A 20,880-nucleotide genomic window follows, 5' to 3' on the forward strand; every position below is an offset into this window, starting at 1 on the left:
TCTCACTCTGTCGCCCAGACTGGAGTGCAGTGGCCGCTCCCGGCCACCGCAGCCTCGACCTGCTAGGCTCCGGCGATCCTTCTGCCTCAGCCTTCCGAGTAGCTGGAATTACAGGTGTGTGCTACCACACCCGGCTGATTTTTTGATTTTATTGTAGAGATGAGGTCTCACCTGCCCAGGCGGGTCTCGAGCCCCGCGGGTTCAGGCAATCCACTCACCTCAGCCTCCCAAAGGCGCGGGATTACAGGCTGAGCCACCGAGCCCGGCTGAAAAAAATAGTATCTTAAAAAAAAAGTGCAGGACAGTGTATTAGGGACTATACAGGGATAATAATTTATATTAGTGGATACATAGACATTATTCCAAAAATGTAGATTCTATAGGGGAGCTAAGGAGTCTAAGTAGCATATGACCATTATGATTGAATGGTACAAACAAGTTTTATAAAAGTTTAGGTTGGCTTATACCCTTTTTGTCCAAAAAGAACAAAAAAATGAAAAGAATAGGTACAGATCACTTCTGTCTGGAGTGATGGTAGTAGGTGGGTCTTTTCATCTTGGATCTTAAAATTATTTATAGATGTTTGGCACTGAAGGGAAGTTGAGCTAAAACAACTACCTAATTCTCAGTGGTGTCATGCATGTTACACATGCACAGCAAAATTACAACTAGAAACCAAGCCTTGTGTCCCTATATTTTGTGACATTCCTCTGACAACTATGTATTAAGATTTCGTCAACCATAAGGAAAATTTTCCCACAGAATTTCTAGAACCTTTTCCTTACAAAAGTTTTTTTTTTTTCTGTAGCCAGGAAAACTTCGTTTGTGCTGAGTTACTTGGTTATAGAAGCCTGAGTAACAATTTCAGTTCTTCTCAGAGTTTTTCTTCTCCAGCCAAAGTTTGCACTTTTCTCTACTTACCTGTCTTGTAAATGTATTTCCTCCATCCCACAAATAATTTAGTTAAAAATGTATTAATGAACTGATGTCCATTCATTCCATCACTATAGAAACATTAAATAAATGATGTGTTAGTATCATGTTCAGCAAATGTTGAAGGATGACATTATTACTTTTATGTCATAGTCCATTGGTGGTACTTCCATTAAAATCGATACCTGAAGAATATCAGGTAGATTTCTAGATTTCATAACTTGGGCCTTAGTGTAGTTAAACTGCTATCAGGCAGTTGAAGTAGGCACTTAAGCAGTGAGATCTGCTTTTGCTGCATTGTGGATAATTGCCTTTTCTGCTGAATATCCATCTAGCTCAGAGAACTGGAATTTTATGCCACACCCATTTCTCCTACTTGTTAACATTAAGCAGTGGGTCTTTGGTCAACCAGAGTTAACTGTGGGATCACTTAGTGTTAACATTGAGAAATTGAGTTTAACCTAGACAACTAAATTTTCCTGAAACAATTTACTGTAAGTGTTCTGTGACTAATGGATTTTTACCAAAAGTGGGATGTGGGGAGGAATGGTAAGAGTTTAGGACTTTCAAGGAAAGGTTTGAGTGGATCAGTTAAGCTAATTCTTAAGATTCGTCATCGTTACTAAAATCAGGCTTACATCATTAATCTTTTTTACTTTACTGGAACAGTTCATGAAAATAACTTTGCACAAGCTCATTGATGACGTACTACAAAAGAATGATAGCTACTTGATATCTTTTCTGTTCTAGTCTTTTGGCTTGTGTTTAATATTGTGCTGTCCAATAGAAATATAGTACAAGCCTCATGTGTAATTTTAAATTTTCAGGTGAAAATCTAAAGCAGGTGAAACTACTTTTAATGATATATTTTATTTAACCCAATACGTGCAATATGCCGTTCTTTCTATATAAAATGTAGCACTGTTACCAATCTTAATTCACACTAGCCACACATAAGATACTTAGTAGTCACGTGTGGCTAATGGCTACTGTACTGGGCAGTGCAAGTCTAGACTTTTCTTTTTGAGAAAGAATATTGGATGTTACTCTTTGTGTAGGAAGAACAGAATTTTAGAGAGATAAAATTTTAAGTCATTTAGAAATGACAGCTGGGGAGGTTCGTTTTTCACAACCATTGGTTTACCTTCTAGATCTCAAACAGCTAAGTCCTTCATTTACATATATCGTATTTTTTCCTAATAGTATGTTGTCCATTGTGTAGCTGTGTTGAAGGGGGTAAGGCAAATGCAAAGGACCATTAGCTTTCCATCATTTGATTTTTGTTTGGTTGAAAAGAGAAAGATGCTTCAGAAATGAACTGCACTGATGTAGTTTTTCAAGTGCTTTATATGAAAAATTATTTCATTGTTTCTTTTCACATCTTCCCACATAAAATATTCTTTGTCTTAAGAGAATATACTTGGACTTTTTTTTTTTTTTTTTTTTTTTTGAGTTGGAGTCTCACTCCGTTGCCCAGTCTGGAGTGCAGTGGCACACTCGCTCACCGCCATCCCAGTGTCGACCTGCTGGGCTCCAGCGATCCTTCTGCCCCACCCTTCCAGGTAGCTGGAACTACTGGCACGCATTACCATGCACAGCTAATTTTTTATTTATTGTAGAGACAAGGTCTCGTCAAGCTGTCCGGGCTGGTCTCGAACCCACAGTCTCAGGCAATTCACTCGCTTCGGCCTCCCAAAGTGCTGGGACCACAGACTGAGCCACCGAGCCAAGCCTGGACATTTTTTAATATACATGGAATTTAGATAAATCTAGTACAGTCAGTTTTTGGTGTGGTGTTTGTGTTTATTTCAGTGTCCATATTAATTTTTAAAAAGAGGTGTTTTGTTAAAGTTCTAATTTTCATGCCCCCTGCAGAGAGATGAAAACTAGGTAGAACCATTGGCTTGTCCTTGATAACCATTTAGGCACTTTCGTCAGCAGTGAGATAGAGGCCGAATGTGATGGCTCTCACTTGTAATCCCAGTACTTTGGGAGGTTGAGGCAGGATATCACTTGAGGGCAGGAGTCTGAAACTAGCCTGGGTAGCACAGAAAGAGCCTATCTCTAAAGAAACTTTAAAAATTAATCCAGCATAATGGTGCCCACCTTTAAGCCCAGCTACTTAAGTAAGTCGAGATGGAGTTTGAGGCTACAGTGAGCTGTGATCACGCCACTGCTCTCCAGCCTGGTCAACAGAGCAAGACCCTGTTGTACTGGACTCCCAAAGACCCCAGAAAGGAAGGCACTGTATCTGAGAAGCTGAAAAAATTTCCAGAGACAATGGATGAGACATAAACCTTTTTTTTTTTTCTTGAATCGGAGTCTCATTCTGCCACCCAGGCTGGAGGGCAGTGGCAAGATGATGGCTCACTGCAGCCTCAAGCTTCTGGGCTCAGGCAAACCTTCTGCCTCAACCTTTTGAGTAGCTGGGACCATAGGCACACGCCATCACGCCCAGTTATTTTATTTTATTTTATTTTTTTAGTCAGAGTCTCACTCTATTGCCCAAGTTACAGTGCAGTGGCACACTCACAACCACCCCAGTGTCAACCTGCTAGGCTCAGGCGATCCTTCCACCTCAGTCTTCCAAGTAGCCAGAATTACAGGCACACACTACCATGCCTGGCTAGTTTTTTGATATATTGTAGAGATGAGGTCTCACCAAGTTGCCCAGACTGGTCATTGAACCCCTGGCCTCAGGCAGTCCTCCTGCCTCAGCCTCCCAAAGTGCTAGACTTACTGGCGTGAACCACTGTGCCTGGCCAAGACATGAGCTTTATCCTGAAATTTACAGGGGAGATGGTCCAGGAGTGGCTGGCTGGATGGGAAAAAACTCATAATTGTTAAAGGCACATCGTTTATGTAGCATTTTACATCGGGTAGAGTGCGGGTTTAAGCGTGAAAAGAGTGGGATTTCCAGTGTGCAGGTGTAGTGTCAGAAGGTGCTTATACGTGTGTTGCATGTTCACAAAATGGCAGTGAATTCTCTCTAGGGGTAGGATTTTGGGTATTACAATGAACCAAAGGTGAACTAAAGGTATTACCAAAAGTTATGGACATTGATCTAGGCATGCCTGACCTGGGGGGGCAACTGCCTCAAGGAAGGGTAGATGAGCAAATCCACTGTGCACAGCTGCAAGATGTGGTCAGCAGGTGTGGAGGACCCTTCGCCCATGACCTCAGTACGACCTGCAGGCTTAGAACCTGAGGGGACACACCCTGTGTATGGAGAGTGTGCTTCTGTTGCCACTGAGTGTGTGTGTGTCACTCTACACTGTCTCTGCAAAAAAAGGGTTATTATACTATATTTTATTTTATTCTGTGGATGTATTAATAATTTATAAAATTTTTCCAAAAGTGAAAGCCCTTCAGGCATAAGGGAAATCCTTTGTCTCAGTGACTCTTGATTTTCCTTGATTCTGTAAGTCTCTACATTAAATATTGTTTGGAAATATCACAAAACATCAAAAACATATAATCCTGTTTCTTGTTTCTAAAGTTGTATTTGTCTAAAAAATTGAGGTAGAAATTTCATTTTTGCCCTAAAATAAAGGTATACTCACTTTGATGTTGTATTTAAGAGAGCCACTAAATCTCTAATTTTCTCTTTACTCTTTAACTGATTTGACTGATCAGTTGAATTATTGGAAGGCCAGCCAGAGTATTATTCACCTGGAACAATACATGCAAGAAGATAATACATATGAGTGAGCCATTTACAAAAATGAGACAACATAGCAGAGCATCGTATTAAAGTTCACATCCACATCAACCTCAGCTGCCCACCCAGTTCTATCTCTTCTCACTTGATCCTGGAGGTTACCACTGTTTACCCGTGGTGGTTTTGTGCATGTGTTTTATACAACTACAAACAACCCGGGGAGATTGTTTAATTTTGCTTGCATTTTATATAAATGAGGGCTTGACATTGCTTTGCAGCTTGCTTTTTTGTCCACTTAACATATCTTGGTGAGTTCTCCATTTCACCACAAATAGATCCACCTCATTCTTTTTTTTTTTGAGTTGGAGTCTCACTCTGTCGCCCAGACTGGAGTGCAGTGGCCGCTCCCGGCCACCGCAGCCTCGACCTGCTGGGCTCCGGCGATCCTTCTGAGTAGCCGGAATTACAGGCGCACGCTACCACGCCTGGCTGATTTTTTGATTTTATTGTAGAGATGAGGTCTCGCCTGCCCAGGCGGGTCTTGAACTCGCGGGCTCAGACAATCCACTCACCTCAGCCTCCCAAAGGTGCGGGATTACAGGCTGAGCCACTGAGCCCGGCTCCACCTCATTCTTTTTAACTTCTGTGTACTATTCCATAATACAGATTTAATATATTTTACCAGTTCTCTGCTTTATCTTGTTTTCCAGTTTTTAAATCATTGTAAGCTATCATCACTGAACATCTTAATGCAAGGATCTTTGTCTATAAGTTTAGGTATTTTGATGGGATCCAGTGAAGGAGTATGTTGAGGGAAGTATAGCCAGGCTCTAACATTAGTGAGAGCAGCTAAGACAAGTACACCTTCTAGCCCTTTCTCCATGGGCCCTGTGGTTTTGCTTTCATATTGTTTCTCTGGTGGTGTTTCTAAGTCTTAACTTTCACACCATCATTGACAGTACCTGTGTGAGGCTGGTGCACTTGGGGCATGACCCTTAGGAGAGATTGTGTCCCACTCCCTCCTTAGCTGCGTTTCTCTGCCTCACTGCACTGTCTTGTTTATTCTAGAGCATGTTTTCCTCCACTGATGTGTCCTCTACCGTTTCAGGACCTCCCACCCTGCCCAATAGAGTGTCTTTCTCAGTGATTGCACACAGTGCCCTTGTGTGCCCTGCCAAAACCTGAAAGTTGTTCACAGAAGCCTCAGATTATGCCTTTGTGTAATCAGCTCTCTGGGTTATGTTGGAACTAAGCATATTTTTCTATTTGCTTTCCTTTTGTTTATAAGGAGTCCTTATATAACATGCTCACCATTAGGTGTGCTAAGCATTTTTTTGTTTATTGAATCCAAAGGGCTCTACACATCCATGCTAACACATTATAATTTCATTTAGTTACTATTTGGGGGTTACAAGAAAAATGGATATGTTGAAATGTGTGTAATGTATTGGTGCATTTAATTTTCTTATCCCCTGGCACAATTGACTCCATTCAAGTTCCCAAAGCTTTGTGGCAGGATCAGATATATGTAGTTTCTTCACACTGAATACACTTTCTGTTTAACTGTCTTGAGGATTTGGTTTGAATAGTGGTTCTCAACCTGACTGCACCTAGGAAGCCTTTACAAAATATTAATGCCTAGGCCTCGCCCCCAGATATTATTATTTAATTGTTTAGGGCCGGGACTTAGTATCAAATTTCAAAAAGCTCTCTAGGTGACTCTAGGGTACAGTCTCAATCTAGAACCACTGAGTTAGGAGCTATGCTGAATTTTCTTCTTTTGTAAGTATTTACATATAAAGTGTGACTGTTTAGCTAGTTCTGCTAGTGATGTCCTGCAGAAAATGAACTCTGTGGCTAGTTTAATTTGTAGATTAGGACAAGGTAATATTAACTTCCATGTGGCACTGCCCTCTCTACTGTCTTGTATTAGTTTCCTGGGACTGTAGTAACAAGTTGCTATAAACTGAGTTATTTAAAAGAACAGAATTTTATTCTCTCATAGTTCTAGAGGCTAAAGGTCCAAAATCAGGGTTGGCGGTCCATGCTCTCTGAAGATTCTAGGGGAGAGTTCTTCCTTGATTGCTAGCATTTGGTGGTTGTCGGTAATCCTTGATTTTCCCTGACATGTAGGTGTGTCACTTGTCTCTACCTCTTTCATAACATGGCATTCTCTTCTCCGTGTGTCCAGACTTCCCTTATCTTACAAGGACATCAGCCATTAAGTTAGGGCCCAACCTAATCCAGTGTGGCCTCACTTTAACTTGATTACATCTGCAAAGACCCTATTTCTAATAAAAAGTACCCTGGTCACAGGTACCAGGGGCTGGGGATGAAGGGAAATCAATGAGAGATAATTTGAGATTGCAAAAACATATTCCCTCTGGAGGGGAAAAGCATTCGGAATCCCTGTTCTGCTGATGAAAGAGTAATTAAAATATAAAAGCATGGGAAAACCCTGATTGTTCTTGAAGACCTTAACCACTCTGAACAGTCTTGTGGGGTGTCTGTAGAGTGTGCTAAGCAAATTTCTCTCTTGCAACTTCTCTGCAGACTTTTGTCACTTTTTCAGTCAAGTGTCCCAGCCTTGAGCTTGTTCAGTAGCATCACTTGTGACTGCAGAGCTTCTGAAGGTCTGGAATAGGGCTTGGAAGTCCGCTTTGAACAGTAGACTAAGAACAGGTGGTTCTTAGGCCTCCACAAGTCTGGGAAACACTTCCAGAAGGATAAAGAAGTTGTCATCTCTGACCAGACCATCTGAATGCTTTGGTATTTGATGGTGATTCAAGATTAAGCCCAAACGTGGGCTGTAGACCAAGGAAACTGCTGAGTGTTTTATTGGCGCCTAACCTGATGAGCACCAGAATCAGGTGTCTGGATTCAATAGAGATTCTGGATCAATAGAGGAAACTCAAAGCTTCCTATGTGATTCTAGTAACCAACCAGGTTTGAAGACCAGATCACTGATGCAGTAAAAAAAAATAAAGGATTTGGGGTCAGAATTTAAATCTTGGTTCTTTAACTTTTAACTGTTGGGCAAAATGATTAAAGTTCTACTTTGGTGTCTTTTGAAGAAAGACACAAAATGGATATTTTAACTATAAAGTAAGATCTTATTGGCCTGCAATCAGTTGAAGGAAACTGATTAAAAAAAGTCTTACCATAATAATTGGAGAGTCCAGTATTCCACCATACTTAATTTTATGAGTTAAGTAATATTCAAAATAACACAAATGACTTGAATAGATGTGTATATGAGATGAATAATTTAATTGAGATGTGAGCTTTTAATTTCTTATTTAATTATTAAGCATACTGGCTCCTGAATGAACTGGTTTTCATTTTCTTTAAGATCTGGCTATCATGGACCTGCGACAGTTTCTTATGTGCCTGTCCCTGTGCACAGCTTTGGCCTTGAGCAAGCCCACGGAAAAGAAGGACCGTGTGCATCATGAGCCTCAGCTCAGCGACAAGGTTCACAATGATGCTCAGAGTTTTGATTATGACCATGATGCCTTCTTGGGTGCTGAAGAAGCAAAGACCTTTGATCAGCTGACACCAGAAGAGAGCAAGGAAAGGCTTGGGTAAGGTGCCAACTCTCAGGGGTCTAGTTTGGGTAATGATATTCTTTATAAATCAACTAATTCTTCTTTTCTGGTTCAGTCACCACAGTAAAGCTGTGCTGAAGAACATCTTCTGAAAGCTAACCATGGAATTGCTGTCGCTAAAATTTAATTGAGTGCCTGCTTTCATACATTTCTTCCTGGATAAGTTTACCTCATTCTACAAAGCAAAATCATTTTTGCATAAAAGTAGCAAGTACTACAGGACCCAGCTTGAATTGCATCATCTTGATCCTGGAACATTACATGGGGGATTTCTCTTCGCTGCTGCTTTAATTTTTAAAAACTGCTTGTGACCTATTTATTCATTGTTGCCTAAGCCTAGCTTTGAGTTGCTAATAAATTGCAAATTGGACCCCTAGGCTATTTTCTAGAAAGGTTATAATTTCCCAAGGGGTCCTTCACCTTGTTTTCATTCTGAGATATTTGCTTAATTAAAAAACAAAGCCAAACAAACCAACCTTATCTTTTAGGAGACTATAACCAGTAATGGTCTAATGTCTGAATATGAGTTACTGTTTCAGTAACAGCCAGACCATAGTCAGGTTCTCGGGCTCTCAGCTGGCCATTTTTTACCTAAAGGAATTGGTAGAATCCCAGTTGATTATTTTTAACAGAGCATCTAAGGATGTCTTTTTTTGGTTTTTCTAAAGCCTCACTTTTTAAGGTGATACAGGTCAGTTTTATGAAAATGTTCTTCACAGTGTGCACTGTTGGTGCAACTTACTCATCAGGTTTGTGTGAACAGTTGTACCACATATAGCAATTTCCAAAATATTTTGCCATCATGGAGGGTATGCTTCAGAATAAATGTATTTTTCATTGGGTTACCTGCTGACTGAAGAATACACTATTTTATCCTTTAACATTGACAGAAGTAATCAGAAGATTTTGCTACGTAGAATGAATATTATCCCAAAACATTTGAAAGTAGATGTAGGAAACACATCAGTGTCGGTCTTCTGTTAGGTTGCTTTTCTAACTTTAAGGTCATCCTCACTTTTAATCTTATAACTGCTAACACTCAAAGCTGAAGATGGAACTGCAAGAGGGTGTCCTCCATCTTCCTGTCAAACCTATTAATATTGTGCATGTCCAGCCACATTTCAGTCTGCATGTGTTTCTTTGCAGAATTACTCTTAAATAATGAAAGACTCTTAGACTTTCTGTCATTTAGAGTAGATAGTTCTGGCTCTTTGCAGGTAGTGAAATAGCTGGCCATTTTCAGTAGAAAGTATTCCTTTTTGTCATCAGTGAATATCATTAAAAGTTCAGGATATGATCAGGTTCTTGTTTGATTAGATTAAGATGATGAGGTCGTGTTTTTATGGAATGTATCAATGAACTAAGTACTGTTTAATTCTCCTAAATTTTGGAGATAGTAACAAATATCCCTAGTTTATACAGGGATGTGTTGATGGAAGCAAGACTCCTATGTGAACTTTTTTTAATGTATTGACTGAGGCATCATTGTTCTGGTAGGTGACAGGAAGCAACAGTTGTCCCCTTTTTCTGTCTGTAAGGCAAGTGATTATTAAGGACTATGTCTTGACTTATACCCGTAATTGCAAAAATTCACTATCATTTTGAAATCTTCAGTAATTATATCTAAAATAACACAGGAAGCTTTTTTTTTTTTGAGTCGGAGTCACTCTGTCACCCAGGCTGTGGTGCAGTGGCACACTCACACCACTGCAGCCTCGACCTCCTGGGCTCAGGTATCCTTCTGCCACTTTTTCCTAAGTAAAAGCAGGTAACTGGGACTACAGACATGTGCCACCACGTCCAACTAATTTTTAAAATTTTTTGTAGTGGTAACGTCTTGCTGTGTTGCCTAGGCTGGTCTTGAATTCCTGGGCTCAAGCAGTCCTCCTGCCTTGGCTTCCCAGATTACAGACATAAACCACCATACCCAGCCAGGAATCATTTTTTAAAACAATTTTAATATACAAGTTTCTTTTTCTTATTACGAATGCTGACAAATAATACATTTTTTCCTTACATGTGAGGAAAAAAGTCTCAATATGCTTAATTTTCGTGTATGTGTCCTTTAAATGAAAAGTTGTTTTGAGGAAGTGGTTCTTGATATTAAAAAGTTCTCAGCCAGGCTCGGTGGCTCAGCCTGTAATCCCGCACTTTGGGAGGCTGAGGTGAGTGGATTGCCTGAGCCCGCAGGTTCAAGACCCGCCTGGGCAACTTGACGAGACCTCATCTCTACAATAAATCAAAAATCAGCTGGGCATGGTAGCATGTACCTGTAGTTCCAGCTACTTGGAAGGCTGAGGTGGAAGGATCGCCGGAGCCCAGCAGCTCGTGGCTGCTGTGGCCGGGAGCGGCCACTGCACTCCAGTCTGGGCGACAGAGTGAGACTCCAACTCAAATAAAAAAAGTTCTCACTCTTGATATATTTGCTACAGAAGGGAACTAGAGCAGTTCCTTATCCCTTTTGGGACTCACAAGACAAGACCCTTTGGGAGGCTGATGAAAGTTAAGGACTTCCTCAGAAAAGTGCACACATAGGAATATATATAAAATTCTGCATGCTGAAAGTTTCAGGAATATTATGCACCCTTCCAGAGCCCACTTATTGACCCAGATTCTTAAAAGACTAAAGGGTTTGCTTTATGCCCCTTGAAACAGAAGTATATGTTTACTCTTAAGAGAAATAACAAGGTGCACTAAGAGCATTGTGTCTGTCTTAGGATAAATGCTTATTTAGTGGCATCATAGCCTCATCTGTAGGGTTCTCCAATGTCATAGGACTACTACACCATTAGCTTGATGAACTTATGCTTTTAAAGATCATAGGTTGGAGCTTCATGCCTAAAATAGGATATGCCAGCTTCCAGCGGACTTCCACAACTGCCTGCAGGCTGGATGGTCAGCAAGATAAGAATTGCTTTTAAATTTTTAGAGGAATGTTAAAAATATATATGTATATTTATGTACATGTGTGTATACATATTTATTTTTTTGTAAATAGTAATATTTACAAATATTTATATATGTGACAGGCCATATGTGGCTCACAAGTCAGATATATGTACTGTTGTCTCTTTTCAAAAAACAGTTTGCCAACCCCTGGATTAAACCATTTGGAATATTTCCATTGAATAGAATGCTGTTCAGCCAACTTTATTCAAAAGCCTGTCTTGAACAGTCATACCTTTTTTCATCTGGGTGATCCTTCTCTTAAGGCTATTTATAATAGTTTTGGGGATGGGACGGGTTCTAATACCCTGCCTTCTTCCAGTGTACAGTGACACTATTGGTAGCCAGTAGCATTTGGTCACAAACTGAATATTGTTATAAATAATGCAGACGTTTTCAATACTGGTATCATTTAATCTATTAAAATTTAACAGTTGCAACAAAAAATTTGTTACTATGTCTATGTAGATAGAAAAGGATATTTAAGAGATAACTTCTACCAAGCAGAGCCCTGTGGATGAAAAAAAAGAGATAATTGTAACTGCTTTACCTTTTCTGTTAACATTTTAGAGGAAAAGATACAAGATTCCACATTCTCTGAAGGCAAATGCTTGTTAACTATAGGATTTTAGTACTAGACAGTTGTGGCTAAAGCCAAATCAATATCAAGATGAGTCTATAAGCAATGTCACTAGTGCTCTGCGATTCTAATTACTCTCCTGTGTTATATTCATTAAATGAACACAGTCTGAAGAAAAACATTATTTGCTGTCACATTAAAGTCTTTTTCAGTCCTACAAATAATAGAGTATAGGAGATTTCACTTCTTGGAAGTTTGGATTTAAACTTCCTATTCCAAACTGGGCTGCTTACTTGTGGGACATTACACAGGTTGACTTTGCCTCTATAATCAGGTGACTGCATTTTTAAACAGTAGTTTTCATATCATGCACACATTTTTAAATCCTTGAATTAAAATCACGGTCATAAAGAGAGAAGTATACTGATTCCTTGGCTTTGTTGTTTTGCTTTATAATCTGCACACTAACCCTCTGAGCTTATTAACATTTTCATCATCAGAGATATATACATTACCACATCATTTCCTCAGAGTTCTGTTTTCATATTAAAAAAACAATACAATGTACTATGTAAAAGCTGTTAGCCATTTTTAGATAAGCATCTTCTTGTCTGTGTGCATGCTTTTTTAAACAATCTTACCTTCAGATGCATAAGTGATCCCAGAATTGTTTTTGATATCTTTATATTTTTAACAAAAGTGTTAACTTTTTCTAAAAGCAGCTAAATTTTTTAAAGTCTGGTCTAAATGTTTTGACTTTTTATAATAGAAAACCACTTTAGTAGCATGATTATTTGCCCAAAAATGGAGATTTTCTTCTAAAAGCAATAGAGAGAAATAGAAAGATTTATATGTTTGATGCAAAGAACTAGGAACCTGGATCTTCACTCCTGAATTCTACCTCGGCTAAAATCTGCCTCTCAAGAGATGGCTGGGTTTGCTGTGGGATCTAGGTACACGAGCCATGGACTGTGTTTGCTTTATTCAGATGGCTCATTACAAACCAGTAATGGACCATTTAGGAGAAAACTTTTCAGCTGCCAGCCTGGCAGTTTTGTTTTTAGAGACAGTTTTTTTTTTAATTTCTGTGCATTAGCCCTGGGTAACACCTATGGTCACAGCACACACCTGGCTACGTCCAGAGCTTTGTGTTCTTTTAACCTCTTGCTGGATTTCTCTGCATTTTCTACAGAAAGATTGTAAGTAAAATAGATGGCGACAAGGACGGGTTTGTCACTGTGGATGAGCTCAAAGACTGGATTAAATTTGCACAAAAGCGCTGGATTTACGAGGATGTAGAGCGACAGTGGAAGGGGCATGACCTCAATGAGGACGGCCTCGTTTCCTGGGAGGAGTATAAAAATGCCACCTACGGCTACGTTTTAGGTAGGTCCCTACTCTCTGGGGGAAAAGCCTTGTGGAGCCGGCACCTTGAAACGTAACTGTTTTGTCTTGTAGAATGATTGTAGATAAAATAGACGTGGATAAAGATGGGTTTGTGACGGAGGGGGAGCTGAAATCTTGGATTAAGCACGCCCAGAAGAAATACATTGACAATGTTGAAAACCAGTGGCAGGAGTTTGATATGAATCAAGACGGCTTAATCTCCTGGGATGAGTACAGAAACGTGACTTATGGCACTTACCTGGGTAAGGGGCGAGATGTCAGCCTGGCAGAGACCATGGTCTTGAGTCAAAGAAACAAATGGGTCATACAGTGAAGGAAAGGAAGAAATTGTGTTTATCTTAAATAGTTTGAGGCCAAGCTGATTTCCCTCTTGTTTTATTTAAGTTTGTTTATTATGTATTTTTAACTTACTGTGGTTTTCTGAAGTATGACATTTTCTGCATTGTTAGCATTTCAAATATACTTTCACTATTTTTTTTTTTTGTCAACCCTCATAGAGACAATTTTTGGAGTAGATTTCATTTAAAAGGCTGCATTGTTCCAACAATGCAAAGTAAGAGACTTTGAGATGTCTTTTGACATGGTCCTTTTAAAGTGTTGGGCCTAAAATTGAAGCCAAATTGGATTTGTTTACAACTGGTGAGAATGGGAGGGTGGGGTTTACTGTCTTTCCTTAACAAAATAAAATAGTGTTACTTGAAAAAATGTAATATCTCAGTATTCTGTTTATTGAGGTTTAGAAATGAAAATTTCCCATTTGTTTTCTCTGGCATATGAGTTTATCAGCCTGCTTTGCAAATGTTTCAAGGCAAATAAATGTTACTTTGATTGCTTTCTGTTGATTTGGTAGCTTATATGCTTGGGCCACCTGTTAGTAATTTCCTTTTACTTATTATACTTGCCTGCTGCTGAATACTAGGCAATGATCTCACTGAGTTGATGACCTAGGGTGTTGCTATTAGTGAGATTCCTCTATTGTACATGGTTATGGTTTGAGACAAGAATGTATAAATGGTGCTTTTGCATTTTTATCCTGGAAATTAGGCAAATTTCTGGGTTAAAGCAAGCATTCTTTACCACTGACTAACAGTGAGTGTGTAATGGTCTGTTTCCCCCTGGATAGCCAGCTGTCTGTGATAATTACAGGACTGCATGCATTTCTGGTGAAGAGACTTTTATTTCTGTGTCAGGCTTATTCTCATTCCTAAGACTAAAGCAGCAGTCTCTCAATGCTTGACACTTAGCCAAGAACCAAACATATCCTTCACCCAATTAAGAACATGTGTATTAAAAAGTCGACACAGATGGAGAGTCATTCTGCTTCTTGCTCGTGCTGAGACCCAGCACCCTCCTGAGTTATTTGAAATTAATTATAAATATAAAGCAAAGGGCAGGCTGATGGTGATCTAAACAAAATGGCTTGTTAATAAATCTCAGCTCAGGCCTAGGCACTCACTGGCTGCCCAGAATGATTCTTCAACTCTGATTATGTGCATACAAATCTGCTGAGAGCACTGTTGCCTCACAGGGCTGATGATTCAAGTAATGGGTATTTCTACTGCCTGAGACTATGCAGGAGCCACAGCACTGGCTGGAGGAGCAATGTCTTTATAAGGCATCTTTCCCTGGAGGCCTCGGGTAGACAGTACTCAGTGAGTGAAGAGCCTGTGTAGAGAAGTGCTGAGGAGTTATGAGAGTGTATGCATAGTTCACTTTCAATTTCAGGTACAGATCATCATAGCTCTTGGTTAAAATTCATGTCAATGAATCCATTATCCACAAATGGGACATTAACACTGTCTCTGCCACTAGTAAAATACGAAATACTAAGGTCCACACTGCCTGTAACAAAACTAGATCAAGAGCCTACCCAAAGCAGGCTCTCTCTGAACAGACCAACTAGGACCAAAGCTGGTGCTTAGGATAGATCCAGCCCTGCAGGCAGGGCTGTGGACATAGTAGGTTTTGTCATTTAAAATAAAATTTTAGATAAATAAAGTTTTGCCTCTTCCTTTACCCATTTTTTTTTTTCTTGAGTTGGAGTCTCACTCGGTCACCTAGACTGGAGTGCAGTGGCCACTCTCGACCACCACAACCTCGCCTGCTGGGCTCCGGCGATCCTTCCGCCTCAGCCTTCCAAGTAGCCGGAATTATAGGCATGCACTACCACGCCCGGCTGATTTTTTGATTTATAGTAGAGATGAGGTCTCGTTGCCCAGGCGGGTCTCGAACCCGTGGGCTCAGGCAATCCACTTACCTCAGCCTCCCAAAGGTGCGGGATTACAGGCTGAGGCACCGAGCCTGGCTCCTTTACCCATCTTTATACATATGTGTATGTTGTTATGAAGCTACTTGTCTGCAGTCACCATGTTTTTTCACCCTAAGGAAGGAAGGAGAACTCTTCAGCTAAGAATTCGGTCTTACAGTATAAATTGTCTTATCATCTTTCTTATTTATGTTACATACTTGGTACTGAAATGTTGTATCTGTTTGGAAGAGCCAGCTTGGTACCTGAGAAAGGTGATATTTTCCTTAAGTTTTTTATCTCCAATGTATTATGGCTTTGAATATACATAACAGGGTCCCAAAGCCTTATGATTCAATAAGCTGTGTTACTGAATTTTTGACACTCAACACAAAATGAAGCTTCAAGCTGCTCACTTTTAAAATAGAGCAGTAGTTTTTGGATTTGTTTCTTTAAACTGTGCTTAAAGTATGGAAAGATTGAACTGCAGAATCAAAGGTCAGCAGTAATGGTGTTATTGTTAAAGGGGCCCTGCGGATCTTGTTATAAAATTTGTGTCATCTCTTTTTTACTAAATCAGTGTACATCAGGAACAATAACTTGTTACCTTTAATGTGATGTCTTTTTCTTTTTAAAATACCCTGGCATATGTTATCTTATTTGGTTTACACAGCAGCTCAAAATGAAAAAGTTTTTAAATTCCTGTTCTGCAGTTAACTCCACATTTTTTTTAGCTTAAAGAAGCTAGATTTTTAAGTAAAAATTAGGTAACTGCTGCTATGCAGTAGGTCCAAGTTCAATTTGTAATCTGATGTTTATTTTTTGTAACAGCTTTATCAAGGTATTATTGACATACAATGAATTGCACATATTCAGGTGCACAGTTGATGAGTTTTGACACATGCATACATCAATGAAACCACCACTACAATCAAGCTAATGAACATACCCATCATCCCTCACAGTTTCCTTCTCTCCCCTTGTAACCCTTCTCACCCTCCCCATTCTGTCCCTTCTAGGCAACTACTGGTCTCCGTTCTTTTTTTTTTTTTTTTTTTTGAGTTGGAGTCTCACTGTGTCACCCAGACTGGAGTGCAGTGGCACGCTCCCAGCCACCGCAGCCTTGATCCGCTGGGCTCTGGCAGTCCTTCCGCCTCAGCCTTCCAAGTAGCTGGAACTACAGGCATTCGCTACCAGGCCTGGCTAATTTTTGATTTATTGTAGAGACGAGATCTTGCCAAGTTGCCCAGGTGGGTCTCGAATCTGCAGGCTCAGGCAGTCCACTCACCTGGTCTACTTTCTATGACTCTAGATTAGTTTATATTTTCTAGAATTTTACATAAATAGGGAATGAACAATATCTATAACTCTTGGTAGATTTCTGGGTTGACTGAGAAAAAGTGTGATCTTTCAAATGGTGGTGTTGCTTGAATCCAAGTGTCCTTAATATGAAGTAGAATGCCTTTGGTATTCATTTTTGGCTTTTATCATTATCTCCATTTTAAGATGAGGAGACTGATGCCCAGTTCAGTTACTTGATGAAGGCCACACAGCTAGGAAGTGGTACTTCAAACTTAGTATGACTTTAGTGCCACCATTGCCTCCCAGGCATAACTAGAAAATTAAATTAGCCTTCTAAGTAGCCTTAGTACCAATAACAGTGAGGCATCACATGTTGAGTTACATAGTCTGGGAGCCAGAGTTCCATGTTGAATGGCAAAAACATTTATATTGAACTTGGACCTACTCTGGGGTCTGATTACTGAAGCTTTAGCACAAAACTAAATGTCTTTATACTGCTGCAATTTTACATGTGTAATCAATTATGTATTCACTGCTTGGTTTATCTTTATTGGAAATTGATTCCCTACCTCACACATTTTCATGTTTTCTGAAATCCTTTTAAGATTTGACCTAAATTTTTGTTTTCTAGATGATCCAGACCCTGATGATGGATTTAACTATAAACAGATGATGATTAGAGATGAGCGGAGGTTTAAAATGGCAGACAAAGATGGAGATCTCATTGCCACAAAGGAGGAGTTCACAGCTTTCTTGCACCCTGAGGAGTATGATTATATGAAAGATATCGTTGTGCAGGTGGGTGAGATCAAGGATTCTGAACAGGGATTAGTTTCTCTTTTTATGGCTTATGCCGGGCTTTAAGCCTTTCCTGTGTATTTGGAAGAGTGGCTTGCTATGCAAGTGCTGGCCAGATTCAGAGTCCAAGCTGTCACTGTTTTTCTCTGACATTGATCAAGTCATTTTTTGTATTTACCTTGGAGTTCCTGTTTAGTACAATAATACTTTTCATCAGATAATGCATTTTACCATTTTATTGGTAGCTTCATAATATAAGAATAAGGCTAAATCTTATTTTTAAAAATATCCCATGACCAGTGGTCAGAGTAGTATTAACAATGACACTGATGAATTCTCACAAAGGGCAGTTACTGATAACATACACTATCTATGCAATATACATAATCACTGGTCACATATTCTGTTAGTATGACTTTAACATGACTAAGGCTTCCAGGTAGAACATCATGGGTTTGGTGGGATCATTCATCTTTAAGCAGTGTCAATGTTCTTTCAAGAAGACTCATTGTTATCTTAGGTTTAAGCATAAGAAATTGCTAATGTTTTACCATTTTCCAGCTAGAAAAGCATCAATTTCCTATGGCTTTTTTAACCATATAGGCACACATTCATATGTGTGTTTGTGTGTGTGTCTTTTTAATGAATGAAAAATGTTTGCCTGAACTAGAGATGATACTCTCTTCTGGCAAATTCATTCAGAGACTAACTTTAAAAGCCTCTTCTCATTTTTCCCTGTTTAGGAAACGATGGAGGATATAGATAAGAATGCTGATGGTTTCATTGATCTGGAAGAGTATATTGGTAAGTCTGTTTCTAGTGTTTTTCTTAGAAGAAGCTAAGAAGCTTTGGAAGATGTATTTACCCATAGAAACAATTTGTCTATGATCTCTCACCAGATCATTAAGCCAGACCAGTGTGATGAAGAGTTGGTTTTGATAGAGTATCTGTAGTAGCACTATCCATCAAAATATAAATGTGAGCCACATTTAAAAGAAACAGATGAAAATAATTTTAGTAATGTATGGTATTTAACCTAACGTTTCAGAAGGCTATAATTTCCCCTCATTATCAATGTAAATTACTGAGCATTTTTTTTCACACTTATAGCAAATCCCAATTTGGATCAGCCACATTTTAAGTGCTCAATAACCACATGTGGCCATGGCTACCATACTGACAGCACAGATACAATATACCTTGAATGCTCCATGGAATTGATGGTAAAGAGTTGCAAAGAGGTTAGGTGTCATGGCTCATGCCTATAATCCCAGAGCTTTGGGAGGCCAAGGCAGGAGGATCATTTGAGGCCAGGAGGTCAAGACCAGCCTGGGCAATAATAGCAAGAGCCTGCCTCTACAAACAGTTTTTACAAATTAGCCAGGTGTGGTGGTAGCACCCCTAGTTCCAGCTCCTCAGGAGGCTGAGGTAGGAGAATTGCTGGAGTTCAGGGGTTTGAGGCTCAGTGAGCTATGATTGCATCACTGCACTCCAGCCAGGGTGACAGGAAGATCCTGTCTCTTAAAAAAAAAAAAAAAGCCTAGCTTGGCATTAGGAAACCTAGGGAAGTAGATAATAGTAGATTAAGAGATCCTGGGCTGTTGATCCTTCTTTTAGTCATTCCTTTTTACTGTATTCTGTTTGTGTTTTCTGTCTGGTTCTCTGACTTGTGTTGTTGTTGTCCTAAGTCGTTCCCTTTTTGCCATCTTCTTTTTTAGTTGTTGGTTTAAATTTTTTTTAATCTTTTGGATGTCACACCTTCAAGGCTATTTTTTCCCAAGTAAAGCTCTGTTTTATTCAGGATAACTTTTAAGATTTTCCCATTGCTTTAAAAAAGAGCTGCCTCTTGACTGGGTGCAGTGGCTCATACCTGTAATCCCAGCACTTTGGGAGGCCGAGGTAAGAAGATTGCCTGAACCCGGGAGTTTGAGACCAGCCTGGACAACATAGAGAAACTTCATCACTACAATAAATAAAAAAATTAGCCTGGTGTCGTATTGCATGCCTGTTGTCCCAGCAACTTGGAAGGCTGAGGCAGAAGGATCACCTGAGCCCCAGCAGGTCGAGGCTGCAGTAGCTGTGAGTGTGCCACTGCACTTCAGCCTGAGCAACAGAGTGAGACTCTGACTCAATAAAAGAAAACAAAAACTGCCTCTCTTACCATATAGTTGAGCAAAGTGTTTCACAATTACTGTGATGGAAATTAAAATGAGTAAAAAAGAGAAGAGATGGAAAGTATTAAGACTTGTTCTAAATGACTTTATTACAAATAGAATTTCATTTTGAAAGCTGTTAAATACTTTAATATTTCACATTCTTATTTTTATTTATAGCAATGTATTTTGGTCTACCACTTGTTTTGTGTTTCAGATAAGCCTGTTTGTTTTTAGACCTCTGCTAATTACCTGTAATATTTATTTATTTTAAGTCTAAAAAGGAGACTGTAAGCTCTTTCTGTTACCTGTCACTAATCTGCACTGAACAAGTCACTCCTTGACTTAGTGTCATGTCACACGTGTTATTTTTAGTTATTCCAGTTGAATTACACCTTGACTATTCCCAACCCTTTTCTTCTAAAGCTCAGTGATGTATTTAGACTTTAATTTAGAGGAAAAGGGATGAGCGATGGAAGGTAAAATTTTTTCCCAAAGTGATTTTTTTTTGGCGATCATGCACACTGTGGGTAAGCGCTTATGTACATTTCCTGGGCCAAGTGGACGTTGACGGGATTTTCTACTTTTGCCTGTTTTGCCTTTTCATTCTTCACTTTTGCCATTTTACTGCCTGTGGCTATAACTGAGGAACTCGTCTAAACCTCCTGAGGAGAGGAATTGAGTTGTGTGACTGTTAACTGCCAGCACTTACCAACCATTGAGGCCAAGTGGGGAAATAGTGTTGTCTCCTTCTGCATTAGATTGATTCAAAGGCAAAGGAATTACATTTTGAAACCACCAAAATTATCTACTGTGTGTGTGTGTGTGTGGGTGTGTGTGTGTGTGTGTGAGTGTGCGGGCGATAATAATCAATGCATCACAAAAGCAAAAGAGCAAAATAAATTTTACCAAAGTTAGTATTAGCTCACACTTTATTTCAGCAAAGACATTTATAAATATTGTGATGAAAAAATAAATTGTAATTTAAGATTGTACATAAAATTGTGATAAGATACAGGTACTTTGGAAACCATTCCTTCAGTGTATAAACTTTAACAAAGTCAAGGTTGACCCAAAACTTAGGAGAGGATCATTTTGTGGTAATATGAATCAAGACGAAATTTGAGGCACCAAATAAACAATTCAAAGCCAGAAGTGCAAATATAAGCATATATTTAGAATCAAACATATTTTCATTAGATGGAAGAAAATGACGGCAGGTATGATTTCCATTCTTAGCAAACTCA

General features: G+C 39.4%; 1 protein-coding gene across 4 annotated transcripts in view; it reads left to right on the forward strand.

Moving 5' to 3' along the window:
• Window positions 1-20,880, forward strand: part of CALU (calumenin) — a 31,424-nt gene that overhangs the window by 2,663 nt on the left and 7,881 nt on the right. For 3 of the 4 annotated variants that reach the window (XM_021715277.1, XM_008063588.2, XM_021715276.1), the window contains exons 2-5: window positions 7,947-8,178; window positions 12,921-13,114; window positions 17,314-17,480; window positions 18,224-18,284. In XM_021715277.1, coding sequence (XP_021570952.1) covers window positions 7,958-8,178; window positions 12,921-13,114; window positions 17,314-17,480; window positions 18,224-18,284 — 643 coding nt within the window. In that variant the 5' untranslated portion in view covers window positions 7,947-7,957. Of the gene's footprint in view, window positions 1-7,946; window positions 8,179-12,920; window positions 13,115-13,186; window positions 13,378-17,313; window positions 17,481-18,223; window positions 18,285-20,880 lie in introns of all 4 variants that reach the window. The other variant, XM_021715278.1, reaches the window with a different exon arrangement.

This window comes from Carlito syrichta, unplaced genomic scaffold (genome assembly GCF_000164805.1).
Source record: "Carlito syrichta isolate Samal-C Ts95f unplaced genomic scaffold, Tarsius_syrichta-2.0.1 Scaffold306949, whole genome shotgun sequence".
Lineage (NCBI taxonomy): Eukaryota > Metazoa > Chordata > Mammalia > Primates > Tarsiidae > Carlito > Carlito syrichta.